The sequence below is a fragment of the Scylla paramamosain genome, chromosome 30, assembly GCF_035594125.1.
Source record: "Scylla paramamosain isolate STU-SP2022 chromosome 30, ASM3559412v1, whole genome shotgun sequence".
Taxonomy (NCBI): domain Eukaryota; kingdom Metazoa; phylum Arthropoda; class Malacostraca; order Decapoda; family Portunidae; genus Scylla; species Scylla paramamosain.
Window position 1 is genome coordinate 16,895,319 of NC_087180.1, and position 16,941 is coordinate 16,912,259.

The 16,941-nt window shown below is 39.3% G+C and overlaps 3 protein-coding genes across 5 annotated transcripts in view; 2 read left to right on the forward strand and 1 right to left on the reverse strand.

Moving 5' to 3' along the window:
• The window catches only part of LOC135115934 (guanine nucleotide exchange protein smcr8b-like), a 12,400-nt gene extending 4,459 nt beyond the window's left edge, over positions 1-7,941 (reverse strand). Inside the window, exons 1-7 of one of the 2 annotated variants that reach the window (XM_064033071.1) lie at positions 7,686-7,941; positions 1,902-2,022; positions 1,636-1,799; positions 1,312-1,510; positions 792-923; positions 438-613; positions 77-230 (exon numbers count right to left, since the gene is read on the reverse strand). In XM_064033071.1, the coding sequence (XP_063889141.1) occupies positions 77-230; positions 438-613; positions 792-923; positions 1,312-1,510; positions 1,636-1,799; positions 1,902-2,018 (942 nt within the window). In that variant the 5' untranslated portion in view covers positions 2,019-2,022; positions 7,686-7,941. Of the gene's footprint in view, positions 1-76; positions 231-437; positions 614-791; positions 924-1,311; positions 1,511-1,635; positions 1,800-1,901; positions 2,023-4,397; positions 4,865-7,685 lie in introns of those variants that run through there. The other variant, XM_064033069.1, reaches the window with a different exon arrangement.
• Positions 7,942-9,361: 1,420 nt separating this feature from the next.
• Positions 9,362-12,328, forward strand: LOC135115939 (biogenesis of lysosome-related organelles complex 1 subunit 1-like). The gene is made up of 4 exons (XM_064033086.1): positions 9,362-9,546; positions 10,217-10,289; positions 10,888-11,105; positions 11,490-12,328. Exons 1-4 carry the CDS (start codon positions 9,486-9,488, stop codon positions 11,525-11,527), a joined length of 390 nt encoding a protein of 129 aa, XP_063889156.1. The 5' UTR covers positions 9,362-9,485; the 3' UTR covers positions 11,528-12,328.
• A 1,221-nt stretch (positions 12,329-13,549) lies between these two features.
• LOC135115937 (coatomer subunit alpha-like) overlaps positions 13,550-16,941 on the forward strand; it is a 31,848-nt gene continuing 28,456 nt past the window's right edge. For both annotated transcript variants that reach the window (XM_064033083.1, XM_064033084.1), the window contains exons 1-2: positions 13,550-13,663; positions 14,540-14,642. In XM_064033083.1, the coding sequence (XP_063889153.1) occupies positions 14,563-14,642 (80 nt within the window). In that variant the 5' untranslated portion in view covers positions 13,550-13,663; positions 14,540-14,562. The remainder of the gene's footprint in view (positions 13,664-14,539; positions 14,643-16,941) is intronic.

The following is a 16,941-nucleotide window of genomic DNA, read 5'->3' on the forward strand; positions in this document are numbered from 1 at the left end:
AATCAAAGCTGCTCACAGCTTAAAACTGTTCTTGGTCTAATGAATAAAGCTTTCAAACCATCACTAATCCACTTACCATATGTGGCCTGATGACATCCACGATATGCTGACACTCCATGAGCTGGGTTGCTAAGCTTTCTAGTGTAGTGTGCTTTAAAAGAGCCTCCTCCCCCTCCTCCTTGGGACTTGTGTCATTTATAGGGGAAAGGCCAGGGTCTTCCCTCTTGGTTCTGAAAAATATGATGAATCCCAGCTTACAGTTTTAATAGATAATGCATAACTTTTGTTTACTTACACTGGTATAAAGACAGCCACAAAGCATTTGTTCAATATACTTCCAAGCATTGAGAAAGTCAGTCAATCAGCACAAGTATCATGACACCATAATCCCTTGCAGAATATGAATTTGTACTAGACAAAGTGGTGCATTAACTCACTGGTCAGGGGCATCTATTGGAGGAACATCTTCTGAGAACAACTGGCTGGGGTTTGGCAGACTTACGTTAGATGACGATTCATTAAGTTCTACAGTCATAACAACACTGCTGCTCTTGTTCTTACTTGGAGAATCATTTGCGTCCTCCTCATTAGAAGGAGAGTCTCTTGTAGATTCCTGGAATGCAATTATAGACCTAATTAAAAGTGTAAGGTACAATGCCAAAATGTTTCAGGATACTTACTATGATATAATAGAATGAAAATAATAGAACAGAAATATGTATGATTTATTAAGTGTGACTTAAAGGAATGAAAATACTCAGAGACAGGCAAGTACTGTCTCTTTCACTTACAAGGGACGGGGGAGCAAAGGTGGTGCGTTGGGAATGAATGAAGCGATCCTTGGTGTACTCCAGGTCCCGAATCAAGCCTTCCATCTCCTTTGAAAACCAGGTGAAGTTGCTCATTTTCAAGAACTCCGTAGCCTGCCAGTATTCAAGAGATGTTGGAGATTTGCACAAGGAAGGAAGTATAAGATTATGAAATGTCTCTTTAGCCACAGCACTTGTCACAATATCGTACCACTAAGAACTGGATTTGAACGTGCCAAAAGAAGTTATTATTCTCTTCCAGCATATTAATTTCCATTCACCAAACCTATATTCTTACATTATCCAATTATTCTCACTTGTCTCAGTGAAGAAGCTAATTTAACATGAAAAAGAAAATAAGAATTATAGTCAAAACTGAATTTCTTTAAAAGATGGATTCCCGTTAAACTTCAGCTGGTATACTATTCTATCATCCTCACCTGCCTTGGTAAAGTATCTGATTTAACATAAAAACTAAAAATACAATAATGATTATGCTCACGGCTGTAAATTTCTGTTTGAGGTGTGAAAAGTAGTACAGCAGCTTCTGGTGATCAGCTGAGATGTAGGAGAGGCACATGGGTCGCACGAAGCCCCGAGCACGGACATCGTAGAGAGTGAAGTAATGGACATACACATGCACTCCAGGGGTCAGGTCCTGTTGCACTAGCTGAGTATCCTCATACACCCGGAACTCACCACTAGCAGAGGAGAACGGTTGTTGAAAGTGGCCCAAGTAACCTTTTGATAATTTTAGCATGATAATAAAAGACGGATTATTTCAAAATTAACCAACTAGTCAGTTTTCCTCAGTGAGTGGGACTACCTTGTGTTGAGGTAGTCTGTGGACAAAACCTTCACCACAAAATCATTGAGGTCAATTTGGAGTGATGGTAGCTGAGGTATAGAAAGCAGAGGCATGGGTCCCTCAATCTCGGAGAACTCAGCCAGCACCACAATATCTTCGTTGGCAGAATTGGACCCCCATGGCTGCAAGAATAAGGAAAAAATATAAATGTACAAATAATTTACAGTACAATGAAATCAGACACTCAGTAATTATATACAGAAAGTTCTGATAAATTCACATACCCTAAAGGTTGGGGGAGCAATGGTGGGCTGGATGTCAAGACCCTGAGGGAGATTCAGAGGCCCTGATGGGAAAGCTGTGGCTCTGAGGATGCTTGGTTCTGCCTGCCATCTTGACATGATGCTGAAAAAAGGATTACTAAGCACAGAGATCTTCAACTTGCTATTTAAATCATAAGTAAGACATAAAAAATTATGTGGTACTACTTAAGGAAGGCAGTAGACACCTGCCGAAACGATAATTACTCCCAGTGAGATCTAAAGCACTGTTCAGGGGGTGCTGTGAACTTATCATTAAACGCAGCTGTGACCTCACTGAACGTTTCCCTTTGTGTCTCACAGCACAAGGGGGTAGTCACAGCCTGCCCTCTAAAGACAACTCTCTTCCTCCACACAAAACTACAAGCACCTAATAACACACACACCCTTCACTCAAAAATTTTAAAATCATCATGGCGACTCCTACACCAGCCTCAGAGTCCCCATCTGGGGAGGGGACCATAAATGTCTCCAGGTTGGACTGCCTTTCTGTCGACGACCCTAAGTGTCTTGATACCACCCTCAACTTTTTCTTCATTAACTTCTGCAACATTCGCAGTCTAAGATCTAATTTTCAATCCGTAGAACACCACCTCTCCTCTTCTAAACCTCATCTTCTTTTCCTCACTGAAACTCAGGTGTCTGAAGCAACTGACAGTAGCCCATTTTCTGTTCCCTCCTACTTTCTCTATCCTCATTTTCGATCCAAAGCTGCATGCTGCGTTCATGTGCCGCTCAAGGCCGCTCTACTGGTGATCTTCTGGCTTTCCTTACCGAGTCTTGGTCATCCTCTTTTAGAGATTTTGGTGAAACTTTTGCTGTTGCCTTGGTCATATCAAAAGCTTTTGATAGAGTCTGGCACAAAGCTTTGATTTCCAAACTATCCTCCTATAGTTTCTATCCTTCTCTCTGTAACTTCATCTCAAGTTTCCTTTCTGACCGTTCTATTGCTGCTGTTGTAGACGGTCACTGTTCTTCTCCTAAATCTATTAACAGTGGTGTTCCTCAGGGTTCTGTCCTGTCACCCACTCTCTTCTTATTATTCATTAATGATCTTCTAAACCAAACTTCTTGTCCTATCCACTCCTACGCTGATGATACCACCCTGCACTTTTCCACGTCTTTTCATAGACGTCCAACCCTTCAGGAGGTAAACATATCACGCAGGGAAGCCACAGAACGCTTGACTTCTGATCTTTCTAAAATTTCTGATTGGGGCAGAGCAAACTTGGTATTGTTCAATGCCTCAAAAACTCAATTCCTCCATCTATCAACTCGACACAACCTCCCAGACAACTATCCCCTCTTCTTCAATGACACTCAACTGTCCCCCTCTTCTACACTGAACATCCTCAGTGTGTCCTTTACTTATAATCTGAACTGGAAACTTCACATCTCATCTCTAGCTAAAACAGCTTCTATGAAGATAGGCGTTCTGAGATGTCTCTGCCAGTTTTTTTCATCCCCCCAGCTGCTAACTCTGTACAAGGGCCTTATCCGTCCATGTATGGAGTATGCTTCACGTCTCGGGGGTTTCCACTCATACTGCTCTTCTAGACAGGGTGGAATCTAAAGCTTTTCGTCTCATCGACTCCTCTCCTCTAACTGACTGTCTTCAGCGTCTCTCTCACCGCCGCAATGTTGCATATTTAGCTGTCTTCTACCACTATTTTCATGCTAACTGCTCTTCTGATCTTGCTAACTGCATGCCTCCCCTCCTTCTGCGGCCTCGCTGCACAAGACTTTCTCTCACCCCTGTTCTGTCCACCTCTCTAACGCAAGAGTTAACCAGTATTCTCAATCATTCATCACTTTCTCTGGTAAACTCTGGAACTCCCTGCCTGCTTCTGTATTTCCACCTTCCTATGACTTGAATTCCTTCAAGAGGGAGGTTTCAAGACACTTATTCATCAATTTTTAACCACTGCTTTGACCCTTTTATGGGACTGGCATTTCAGTGGGCATTTTTTTTATTGGATTTTTGTTGCCCTTGGCCAGTGTCCTTCCTACATAGAAAAAAAAAAAGATGAGAGGTAAATTAGGTTAGGTTAGATTATGTTAGTTAGGCTGAGTTAGGTTAGGTTAGATAAAAGTTAGGTATGTCTGAGTTAAGTTAGGTTAGCTTGGGTTAATTAGATTTGGTTAGTTATGTTATGTTAAGTTAGTTCTGGTTTGGTACACAATCTCGAGGTAAAACTATATTTTTTCCAATAGATTTTGCTGTTTTGAATAATTCTGATGTTTACTTTTTTTTTTATTGGAAATTGCCAGTTTCTCCTTACATGTCAAATGAATAATGGAAAAAAATTGTGATTTCCGAGAAAAAAACGAAAATCAGATTCTTTCAAAACATAGCAAAATAAAAAAAGTACGTTAATAAAACAAATAATTAGCCTCAATTAATCTAAAGCTGACCAAACCCTCAGATGAAGATGCTAATGTTATTTGAACACCCAATACCTGTGGTTCTCTCAACAAAGTGTCAGGTGAAGGTTGGTCTATTGGCGTTGTAAGCTGCGTCCGGCAGTGTTCTTGGTTCCTGAGGTAATGACATCACCCACGTAGACTCAAGGTCACATAATGGGATGAAGGAGAGTGACAGAAGAGCCTTGGCGGATGTGAGGGTGAAGACAATGCAAATGAGAGAAAATACACTGGAACACCGCCTAGTCAGCTGAGCCGACCACGTGATGTAAACAAACCCGAATGGAGGTGGGGCGGTGTCTTGCCATATCGCTCCCGGTATTGTGTCAAATCTCTCCATTTCTACAATACGACATTTCTGTTATATCGTATAAGGCTGTCTTGGGGTCTTTCTTTTTCCGTCAACAAATGTGCTCGCTTACAATTCTCCAGGTATCAGGTACTATAAATTTGCCCCATCGTCTGTGTGACTTCTTCGCGTATTTTGGGGTACTATAAACGCGCTAAATCGTTCCCGAGTGCGGAGGGGGGAATACGTTACAGCGGGGTCATGACTTTTTTTCGTCCCGGCTGAAATAAAACTGTTTGCCCAAGTCAGCGTTGCCAGATGTACGATAATTAATGTACAAGTACAATATGTACAAAGTACAAGGCACTATGAGTGTTCTGCCTTCCCGCGCGGCTGGAAAAGAGAGGAAGTGCTGAGGAAAACTGGGCTGACTTGCGGTAAAGTAGATGTGTATTATTACAGGTAAGTGTGTGTATGTGTTTATGTTTCTCTCTCTCTCTCTCTCTCTCTCTCTCTCTCTCTCTCTCTCTCTCTCTCTCTCTCTCTCTCTCTCTCTCTGACAAATAAAACCAAAACGGCAAAAATCCACGAAATTATAAAAAAAAATGACAAAACTCTCTCTCTCTCTCTCTCTCTCTCTCTCTCTCTCTCTCTCTCTCTCTCTCTCTCTCTCTCTCTCTCAGCCCCAATGGCAAGAAGTTCTGAAGCAAGCCCCAGTTGACCCGCTACCTCGGTGACACTGTTGACCTTTCCTGCTTCGATTTTCGGACTGGGAAAGTGAACCCAATGCTGGCGAGGAAGAACAAGAAGCCCCATGGCACCCTCTTTGATTACAGGTGTGTGTGTGTGTGTGTGTGTGTGTGTTTAAGCAAACTTAACCTAATCTCTTGAACTACAGGTGTGTGTGTGTGTGTAATAATAATAATAATAATAAGAAGAAGAAGAAGAAGAAACGATTTATTATTTAGGCAGTTAACAAACTGAAAATGTACACGCGTGCTCGCGCATACATTTTCAACACACACACACACACACACACACACACACACACACACACACACACACACACACACACACACACACTGCATAAGCATAAGCACAACGAAAGACAAGGTAACACACACACACACACACACACACACACACACACACACACACACACACACACTGCATAAGCATATGCACAACGAAAGACAAGGTAACACACACACACACACACACACACACACACTGCATAAGCATATGCACAACGAAAGACAAGGTAACACACACACACACACACACACACACACACACACACACACACACACACACACACACACACACTGCATAAGCATATGTACAACGAAAGACAAGGTAACACACACACACACACACACACACACACACACACACACACACACATACACACACACACACACACACACACACACACACACACACACACACACACACTGCATAAGCATATGTACAACGAAAGACAAGGTAACACACACACACACACACACACACACACACACACACACACACACACACACACACACACACACACAAACACACACATACTGCATAAGCATATGTACAACGAAAGACAAGGCAACACACACACACATACACACACACACACACACACACACACACACACACACACACACAAACACACACACACACTGCATAAGCATATGTACAACGAAAGACAAGGCAACACACATACACACACACACACACACTGCATAAGCATATGTACAACGAAAGACAAGGCAACACACACACACACACACACACACACACACACACACACACACACACACACACCTTGAAATACCTTGAAAAAAAACACTGAATATTTACTGGGAGGGACTGGAAGGGAGTTAGGGAAGGTACCACTCTGATAATGTCACGGCTGGGGGGGGGCTTATGACGTCACGGCTGGGGGTTGATGACGTCACAGGGACTGTTATTTACGTACGTACGTATTTCATTTTGAAAATGACCCTTCTAAAAAACGCAGCTAGACAGGAATGCTTTATAAATTCAGACTTGCCACACATTTTAACTAGTGCCATAAATAACAACACATTTCAAAACGCTGTAGTATTAAAGATATTTAAAAAGAAGTATCTGGAAACTGTTGGAACCTTCACCCCATTTAAAATCGTTCAAATGTCCACCCATTCTGGCTTAAACATAACGGAAAACACTTTAAAAAATCTGAACTATTTTCTAAAACCATTTAAAGTGAGCTACAAGCACAAATAAAAAAATCTACCGAAAAAAAATTCAATATTATTGGAAGTTGAACACAAATAAAAACAAGTGTACGGTGCACGCATTTCACTGAGCGGGACGGTAACACACTTGACAAAACACCAACTATTTTTTAAAACCAATAAGAACCTAGTACAGGCTGAAATAAAACATTTAGTTTTGGGACCGTAAAAAAATACGCCGAAAACGGCCCTCTTATTTACACAAAAACAACGCCAAAATCACCACTTTTCACGCAACACACGCGCTCAAATAACTTAAAAAACAACGAAATATTTTTACAAACCATAAAATCTTAGCTACAAGCCGAAATAAAATACTTAGGAAATAAAGAAAAAATAATATTGGAACCGGAGGGGGCGGGGGAGCCTTATCCAAGATGGCGGTGGGGGAGGCCAGTGGAGGGGACGACCAACCCTTCTCACTCATTTAAATCCTCGCCAAACTTAAACTAAGTAATGGCAGGTATATCTAACGAGCGGATATTAAAGCTTGGTCATGTGGCTCCGCTTTGCGACAGTATTGGTTTAAATCACTAACAGATAAGTTATATAATGGCTGATAAACAGAGACGACCCAGATCGTTTACATTTTCAATAAGTTAAATTTTACAGTTTTTAGCAACGAGACGAGGCTGACACAGGGATATATTGTGCTGGAGGTTAGGTGAGATGCGTTAAAATGAGTTAAAACCGTAGATTGTTCAGATGTTCATTGAAAAGTTACGTTAAGTTACCTAAATTTATTCTAACACTTCCTGACCTTACCTTCCCTGTGGTGGTGATGTACCTTCCTGCCTCCTCTTCACTATGGCTGGCTGTCTAGCACCTTCTCACAGCCAAACTTTTCTTTATTTTGCTTGTTTTCATCCACTGCTGCCTTCGGGTGTCCACTGCTAGAGCCCACGCCTTCCTCATTTCCAGCTAAAGAAGGTTTAACTCATGGGTAAGCCTTGGCAGCCACTGTGTAGGCGTGGTTACACAAAAAAAAAAAAAAAAACAAATTCTGTCAGGCTGGGAGTTGAAACAGACGCGTACCAACACCACTCATAGACGAGACACACTGACTGTTTAATTTGTCAGGCAGCAGTCTTGATCTTGATCTTGATGGTACAGGTGGCAGAGGATCACTCCTGAGCCAGGCCTTTGGATCGGCAACTCCTTCAATTTATCATTTATCAATCAACTTATCAATTTAACTTTCATTCCATGCAATCACATCCATACCATACATTATACATGGCACAGCCACACTCTTCCACACTTCTCTCAACACATCATACTTGCTCTCATCCTTGCCTCATCCTTGATTGTTTTGGTCATATTATCGTACTACACAGGTTGAAATTATTGTACTTCTGGTAAAATTATCGTACATATGTAATTATTCCAAATATTATGCAAAACTGCCACTTTCCAAATACAGCAGAATTTAGGTTTTATATATATATATATATATATATATATATATATATATATATATATATATATATATATATATATATAGAGAGAGAGAGAGAGAGAGAGAGAGAGAGAGAGAGAGAGAGAGAGAGAGAGAGAGAGAGAGAGAGAGAGAGAGAGAGAGAGAGAGTGTGTGTGTGTGTGTGTGTGTGTAATGAAAAAATACAACAATGCCCTTAACAAACAAAACACTTTCCTAAATACATATCATTAATAATTGGAGAAAAACTACAGGACACTTCGTTAAGTTGTTTACTTACTATGTAGGAGATTACTGGTCTTGTTCTTCTATATATACATCCGGCACGTCGTCAGCAGCCCCGGCACTCTCTTCATTGGAGGAATATAGCACTCTTGATGTCATGTTTTTTTTATTATCATTGACTTTGATTGATGGCTTGAACGTCATACAGTCACTGCTGGATGTGGAAGCATCACACTGCTTCGCTAGGATGATGTCTCTTACGGTTTCTATTTTTAGCTTATTTCTGTCTTTTGTTTTCACACGCTTTACACTAGAGAAGCAGTGCTCACAGTCAGCATTAGCATGAGGCAAAGAAAGACATCCTAGTGAAAAGTCTGAAACAAGCTTAAACTTGGGGTTTCCATCACTATCCTCCAGAGTTTTTATGGCACACCAAAATTTATCAGGCTGGTTGTAATTGCTTTTGTCCACTTTTTTCGCCATGTTGGTAATGGATTCAGGCAGATCTTCTACGGCAAGCCTCCTCCACTCATCGTCCAGTTGCTGGAGGGTAGAATCATCCTGGGCAATGATTCGGGGAAAGTGTGTCGCGAAGGGCATCAAACTTTGCTCTTGCGCTTTGCCCTGGATGCCTAGAACACTGGCTGGCTCCAGCATATGCATTCTTGAAAGGACTTCATCTCCGAAATCAAATATCTTCCTGATCTGTTCTGCTGTTACTATACCAAATGTGGAAAAAAAAAAGAAGAATCCATCATCAATAAAATTTCGCAGAGAGGAGCTGTGCCGTTGTAAAGGCGAGGGCTCCGCTCTTCTAGATAAACAGATCTCCAGCAGGACCAATTAAGTTATCGGGGGATTACGCTGGTTCTTGGCCATCCACGCCACTATTTATTTCTGCAATGTTGTCATCAATGGTGAAGGACCATCAAGCAAGGCAGCAAGCCAGGAAGGAGGAGCAAGGTGAGGTGAAAAGTCGGGTTAGATTTGCCAGCCCACTTTGGTGTTTTGGTAAATTTTCTTTAGTGGATGTTCAATTTCAAGGATGATTTTTGTATTTCAAACTAGGTAAAATTTTTTTTGATTATGTTGAAGTAATCTTTATGCATTCTGCTCATGTAGGTATTATGGAAGTAACCTTGTCCTAATTTCCTGACACTGGCAATTTGTTTCTGGGCAATTTTTTTTTTCTTTTTAATGATATACACAGTGAAAGGATTAGTGATGAGCTGAATTAATCTAAACCTATCCCTCTCCTTGGATGAAAACACTAATGTTATTTTTGTTATCTTTTTTTTTTTTTTTAATTAATTATGCTCGTTTATTTTCATTTAGCTTTGCTGCACCGCATCTGAATTAGCCAGCCTTCCAGTTTTCTGTATTGTGCTTTCTGTGCATCTGGTTGTTTGATGCAGCTGATGTTGGTGAAAAGCTTCCCCGCATCAAGAGAAGAATCAAACCAATAATCATTACATTTTTGGGGGATAAACTGCAGTTGAACAAGATAAAATACACATAGTTGCTACTATTCCCAGGTTTTAGATTTCTCAATTATTTCAGTATTTGAAAACTTTTTCTCTTCCAGAATGATTTTGATGAAAATTTTATTAGATTGTTCAAAATTTTCCTCCAGAACGACGTCGAAAGGAAGCCATTCAGGCCAGCAGCAACCTGACCCATGCCTTGGTGGACCATCTCAATGTTGGGTGAGGCTCATCAAATTGTTATTATGTTTTGTCACATTTGTATTGTCTATATTTGGATATTATTGAAACATTGGTATTTTCATCCAAGAGCTAAATTTGGCTAGGTAAAGTTTAGATTGATTGATTTCTGTAATTTAACTGCTGATCTCTTCATTGAGTAGATCATAATTTGAAAAGGCATCATTATTTTGCATAGAAATCATTTGTCACTGTCTCAAAACTAGTGGACTAAGGTTATTTTCCTAATGCCCCTTTGTTCTGTGTCAATGAGGTTTGTTATTGGCACAGACAAACAGTATACAGGTGGTAAATGTACTATCTAGAAGCTTTCCTTTGTGTTAATGCTGCATGCATAATGTTATGATATGCAGGTAACAGGTGTGACATTTCTAAAGTGGGATTATATTAAAATAACATCAACATTTTCCATCCGAGGGCTACGTTAGGTTCACATTAATTCATTTCACTGCTGTTCATCTCATTGTATAGGTCACGATTTGAAAAAATATAATTTTTCACTCAGGAATAGTCAGTCTCAAAATTTGTAGCTAACATTATACCCATCAAACCCCATAATACATATCACTGTATCCTGCAGGGTAGCACAGGCCTACCTCAATCAACGGCGCCTTGACAGTGAGGCAATCCAGCTGGAACAGAATGCAACTAACTTCCAGCGACAGACATCCCAGTGGCTTACTCTGGTATCGTCCTTCACTGACTCCATGAAGGAAGTAGGCCACGTACAAAACTGGGCCACCACTATTGAGGCAGACATGCGCACCATCTCCACAGCTCTTGAGTACGCCTATAAGGGTAAGCTTGTGGTTGTCCATTTGTTGAATCATCTCTTGGTGGATGAGATTCATACTACTATATAGATTCATACAGGGAGCAAACATTGGAGAGGATAAGATTATTTTGTTCCTATATGGAAGATTCATAGGCAGGAGAATGTTGCATGGATTTTCAGGATATGTAGATGAATATATTGCTGTTTAAGATTATTAAAAGGTGACAGTGAGCATTGAGGTATGTCTTAGTGGCAAATAAGTTACAGGTCTGGTGTGTGGAGGATGAAAGGGAACAAAAACTTCATTTGTGTCAATAACTCATGTTCTTATGGAGAACTGTACATTTATCACCTGTATATATAATTGAATATCATTAAGTATATGTATGTGTTGGTTCCTGTTACAGTGGAGCAGCAGAGTGGCAGCGGGGGTCCGGCCACCTGAAGAGAGCCTTGGCAGGGGCTGCTTGAGAGACATCTTGTGATATTTGGGAAGGATTTGACTGTTACTTAACCCTTTCACTGTGACACAAAACAACTAGCAGCACCAGAAGCAATGTGTTAAGTCTTTATAAGCACCTACAAGAAAGTTATGGATGAAAAAAGAATAGATTTTGCAATTTCTATCCAGTTCAAAGTTTAGGTGTGGCTGTAGAACAAGTAAAGATGTTGTCTCATACTGATTGGTAATTAGGGAAAGGTATACCAAGTGGCAGTCAAAGGGTTAAGTGTTTGTATTTGATTCCAATGAACTGTGTATGCTTTTAATATTGATTTTAGATTAGGCAGAATGATTCTCATAAAGTGATGTGGATTCCTGTTTGTGCTGCAATGTAAGATTTTGATTGCCATATGAAATTCGTTAATGATTGCAATATGGAATTTGTTAAGAGTACATGAAGGAGTGTTTGTGAATGTAGACATGTTGCCCCAAGAGATGTAGTTGTGTTGTCCTTAACAGAGGGTCAGTCTGGTGTGTAGATGAACCAATTGTATATCTGTCTTTGATGTTCTTTATAATTGAAGCTAGAGGAGTTCATGTTTACTTCAGGGAAATCTGTAGACAGTCATTATACTATATTTACTCAGTTTATTATTTATGATATTAGGTTTGTCTCATTTATTGCTATATGTATGATTGTATAGTGTTATGTTTTCCTTTTAATATGTTTTCATAGTCCTTATCATTCCTATATTTATTACAGAGCATTGCATTTTGAATCTGAAAATAAATATATCTTAAGTAGTATATTTTGCTTTACATGAATACTATCAGCATTATCTCTCTCTCTCTCTCTCTCTCTCTCTCTCTCTCTCTCTCTCTCTCTCTCTCTCTCTCTCTCTCTCTCTCTCTCTCTCTCTCTTTCTCTCTCTCTCTCTCTCTTTTAAACAAATATTTACAGAAAAGCTTAAAATTCCACGTTGAGTATGGAATTATTTAAAAAGCCTATGATAGTATTATTTACAGGAATAACACTATACATACTTAACATAAAGATAATAATAGTAACAGAGAGTTCAAGTAGCAGCAGTACCAGATTATCCATCAATATATCAAGACTTCATTTCCTAATTACAGTGGTAGACATCAAACGTTTTCTCAGACAAAAGTAGAAGTAAATATACCTTGTCTTCGAGTTTAGTAATAGACTGTTCATAGAAGGAGACAAACTTTTAAATGTACTTTCCTTAGAGAGGAACTTCAGAGAGAGTAGTAGTAAAGGGATATAAAGGTGATGCAAGGAAAATAAGGAGCAATAATTAGAAAAAAAATGGGTTTAACCTTGGGAAAGTTTGCTTTAAAATTATATAGGAATAAATGCTTCTCAAACTGAGTAGTAGATGAATCGAATTGACTCGTTAATCAGTGCTGAGTCACTAAAAACTTTAAAAAGATTAGACAAATTTGTGAATGGGGATGATAGGTGGAAACAGATAGATATATTGAATACAGTGACTGCCACGTCTAGGCCTGATGGCTTCTAATAGCTTCCCTTATCTCCTTATGTTCTGTAAGACTTAAAGAGAGAGAGAGAGAGAGAGAGAGAGAGAGAGAGAGAGAGAGAGAGAGAGAGAGAGAGAGAGAGAGAGAGATCGTAATACTGAAAAGGATGCAGAAAATGAGAAGGGAAATAAAATAAAATAATAAAGACAAGTACAGGAAAAAAAAAAGTATGAGAAAGCAGTACTTAATAAACTGATGAAAAGATGCTGAAATCAAGGATGAATTAGCTAAAATTCACACAAAACAGGGGAAATGAATAAAAAAATAAAAATAAAAATAGATAAATAAATAAATAAGGCCACATGATATTAACATACCAACCTTAGCAAAGACCATGAGTATAAAAAACTTATTAAAAATATATAATGAGACAGACACTTAGAAAACAAATATAAAAAATAGCACAACTAGAATAAATACGCAAATACCAAAAGGAAAAGACATTGAAGAGAAGTACTTTAACGATATTTGACAAGAGAGCAGAGGCGTCCACGTCAACACTCAGACGGGCTGCCGGGTGACGGCTGTGGTTCCTTCTACTTCTTGTAACCTGCCACACAGTTGATTATATTACAGGTGAGGACTTGTATGTCTATTGGGAATGTCTGAACGTTAATCAGGACTGTGCTTTAATGCCAGGGGAGTGTGGTGAAGCAGTACGGACAGTGGTGGAGGTGTGTCACCTGTTCTGTTATTTTGTTATGTATTTTTCCTTGTGTCCGCAATTTGACTTAAAATTTTGCATATTAGTATTTGTTGGTAAGTGAGGTGGAAGGCTGTTGTGTAATCCTGGCTAACAGATCTGAGGCCACGAAAGACAACAGGGTTATTTTTTAGCATACGTGTTGGTGGGTTGGGTAGTTATGTACATTTTTCCCCTGTGGCTTGAATATCTGCCCTGCATATTTATAAACCACATATTTTTCGTCAAGTTGTCATTTATATCTGGTTAGTTTAACAATTTTTTCCTCCCCATGGCGTATTTGTCATGCATTATTACGAGGCACTTGTTTTCATTACAGGTGTCACTGAAGGGGCCAGGATGGATATCAGGATGCATAGCTGTCTTGAATATTTTGTATGAAAATTAACAGATGACTAACAGTATTTGTATTAAGTATGAGTTTGCTGTAGATAAATTGTATTGTGAATTTTGTGTTTATTTATTTATTTATTTATTATTTTATTATTATTTTTTTTTTATGTATGAGGGACACCAGCCAAGGGCAACAAAAGTAAAAAAAAAAAAAAATGAATAAATAAATAAAAAGCCCACTGAGATGCTGCTCCCTGAATAGGATCCGAAGCAGTAGTCAAAATTTGAAGGATAAGCGTCTTGAAACCTCCCTCTTGAAGGAATTTAAGTCATAGGAAGGTGGAAATACAGAAGCAGGCAGGGAGTTCCAGAATATCTTTGATGACTTTGAAGTAATGTAAGTTTTCACCTTTCAGAATATTAGCGAGTGATCACAACAATGTTAACCAAGTTTGAGACCAAGAGTGCCCGAGTGAAGGGTCTGTCTTTTCACCCCAAGCGTCCCTGGGTTCTCGTAAGGTGAGGGACGTTGGTGTTTGTTCTGCCGCCTTCCACTTTGCTGTTTCCGCTTCTCACATCATGCTGCTCCTTGTTACCTCACATGCAATGGCAGATGCCCTGTTGATCATGACATCATTAGTAGTCTACCTTTCATTTGTTACAGTGTATTCATGAAATTTATCAGAATGATTTGTAATGTTTTTGTGTTTGCCTTTGGGGGTGTTTGGCTTTTGAGGGATCTTGCCAAAAATTCTAATGCATCTGGTCACCTTCCTCTACGCCTTGCAGACTTGTGTAGCTATAAACGGCAATCAAGTCAAAGTTAGCCCTCATACCTCATAGATATAAAGAAAATGTGGGTTAGCATATGTACACAAAACAACAGTGGTTTGGTGAATTTTTACATTGTCAGTATTCAACAATACACTAAACAAGAAATATATGTCATTATGTATAATTTTAATGGTAATTAGTTGCACTTTTGGAAAGAAAAATAAAGTTCATGCATTACAGAATGTTATAAGAAAATATCTATCTGTATAAATGAAATGTACAAGAAAATTAAATTGCATATTTCAGCTGAAAAGCAGATATCCCTCTAATTTCTAAACTTTTCCTTCTAGTTAGACAAAACATGAAAAATAGATTTTCTTCTGATTTCCAAACTTTCCTTCTAGTGAGAAAAAACATATTACTGCATTTTGAGCCTTCTGTGGCACCTTGGATAGCACTCTGGGTAGAGGTCAACATTACACTGAGGACAGTAGGAGCAGGAGCCAGGCACCCACACGTCTCCTGCAGCTAGGCTATTTGCAGAGGTTGACATATCTTCACCTTCACTGTCATTTTTGCTGCTTTTCTCTTCTTTACCTGCAATTCTATCTGTTTCTTCATTACTATCATCATCACTATCATAGAATGTCCATGAAAAGAGACTGACATTTTTAAATTTACATTCCTTAGAGAGGTGTGGGTTAAAAAGAACCTTTGAAGTAGTATGGAGATATAACTAGTGTCATCGTGTCTGCTTGACTCACTAGAAAAACTCGCTGTAAGTGTCTCATTACTATCAGCCTTAGCACGCTGCAAAGTAAGCGTTCATTCACAGTATTATCAGCTTGTGTTACCTTACAAACCTCAAAATAGTAAAGAGACATAGAAATATGAAAAAGAACAAAAGCAGTAACAAAAATAAAGTAAATAACTACAGAGAAACAACTCCTGCACACCTCGCACCCTGGAGGCTTGCACTGGTTGTCATTATTCAACACTAAACGAGGAGGATTCTTAGTGGATGGTGGGGTGAAAATGCAGGAAGGCTCAGCCAATCATAACTCTTTGTGAATGGCACATGTTCCGAAAGAAATATGACGTCATAGCCTCGGAAAAGCACAAATTTTGAATGAAGCTATGAACGTGGTGCATCAGGGTTTGCCATGAAGGTTAAATGCATGGAAATAATCTGCATTTCTGTTGGTGGTAGGTGTGGAAAGTAGTTGTGAACAGCAGCATTTTCACTAGTACCTAGGCAGCCTTTGTTAAGTACAGAAGCAGTGGTGATGCTGTTGGTAGTGGTAAGAAATGCCAGGCTATCACAGTGGAAACAAAAGTGGACATGGAGTGCATTTGTGTTCAGTAAATCAGGTTTTGCAGTTCTGTCTTTTAAATTGGAATGCATATGAAGCGTGTGTAAGTGTTCATGATGCTGGACTCTAATGGACAAGGTGTAGGTAGACAAAATATATTGTGCATAGAATATTAGCATGAACTTACTGTTTTTGAAGATTGTGAAGAGGCAGGCCATCAGGATTGCAAGTTTTATGAGGACTTGAGGAGAAAGATGATAGAAAAAAATATCATGTAGGTTTTGTATATTGTATATTGTATTGGTTGCCTGTATTTGCTCAAGATGTAGTGCAGCAGGTCACATCATTACCCTCCAGGGATGAATCTTGTGCTTTATTGATAGAAGGACTGATCAACTGACTCAACTTGCATCAGACCCATTTGATATGAAAGCTCAGCCTTGCACCACAGCACCTTTATTAGTAACAAAAGCCACTGAGTTTCAAGATGTTTATTTTGTAGAGAGAAATGGAGTATGTGGAAGGTGTAGTCTAAAGAAGGTACTTCCATGTTGGTATGTTCACCACTCAGCAACTGTCAGCTCCTCATTGTTCATTCATGACTAACCATTGTGCTGAAGTGACTAAATGACCAAGCAAGGAAAGAGGGTGACAATTCTGTATCAGCTTTCCGAAAGCCTTGATTTTTGGTATCCTTGCATTCCCTTCCTGCATGCTCTTGCCCTTTTATT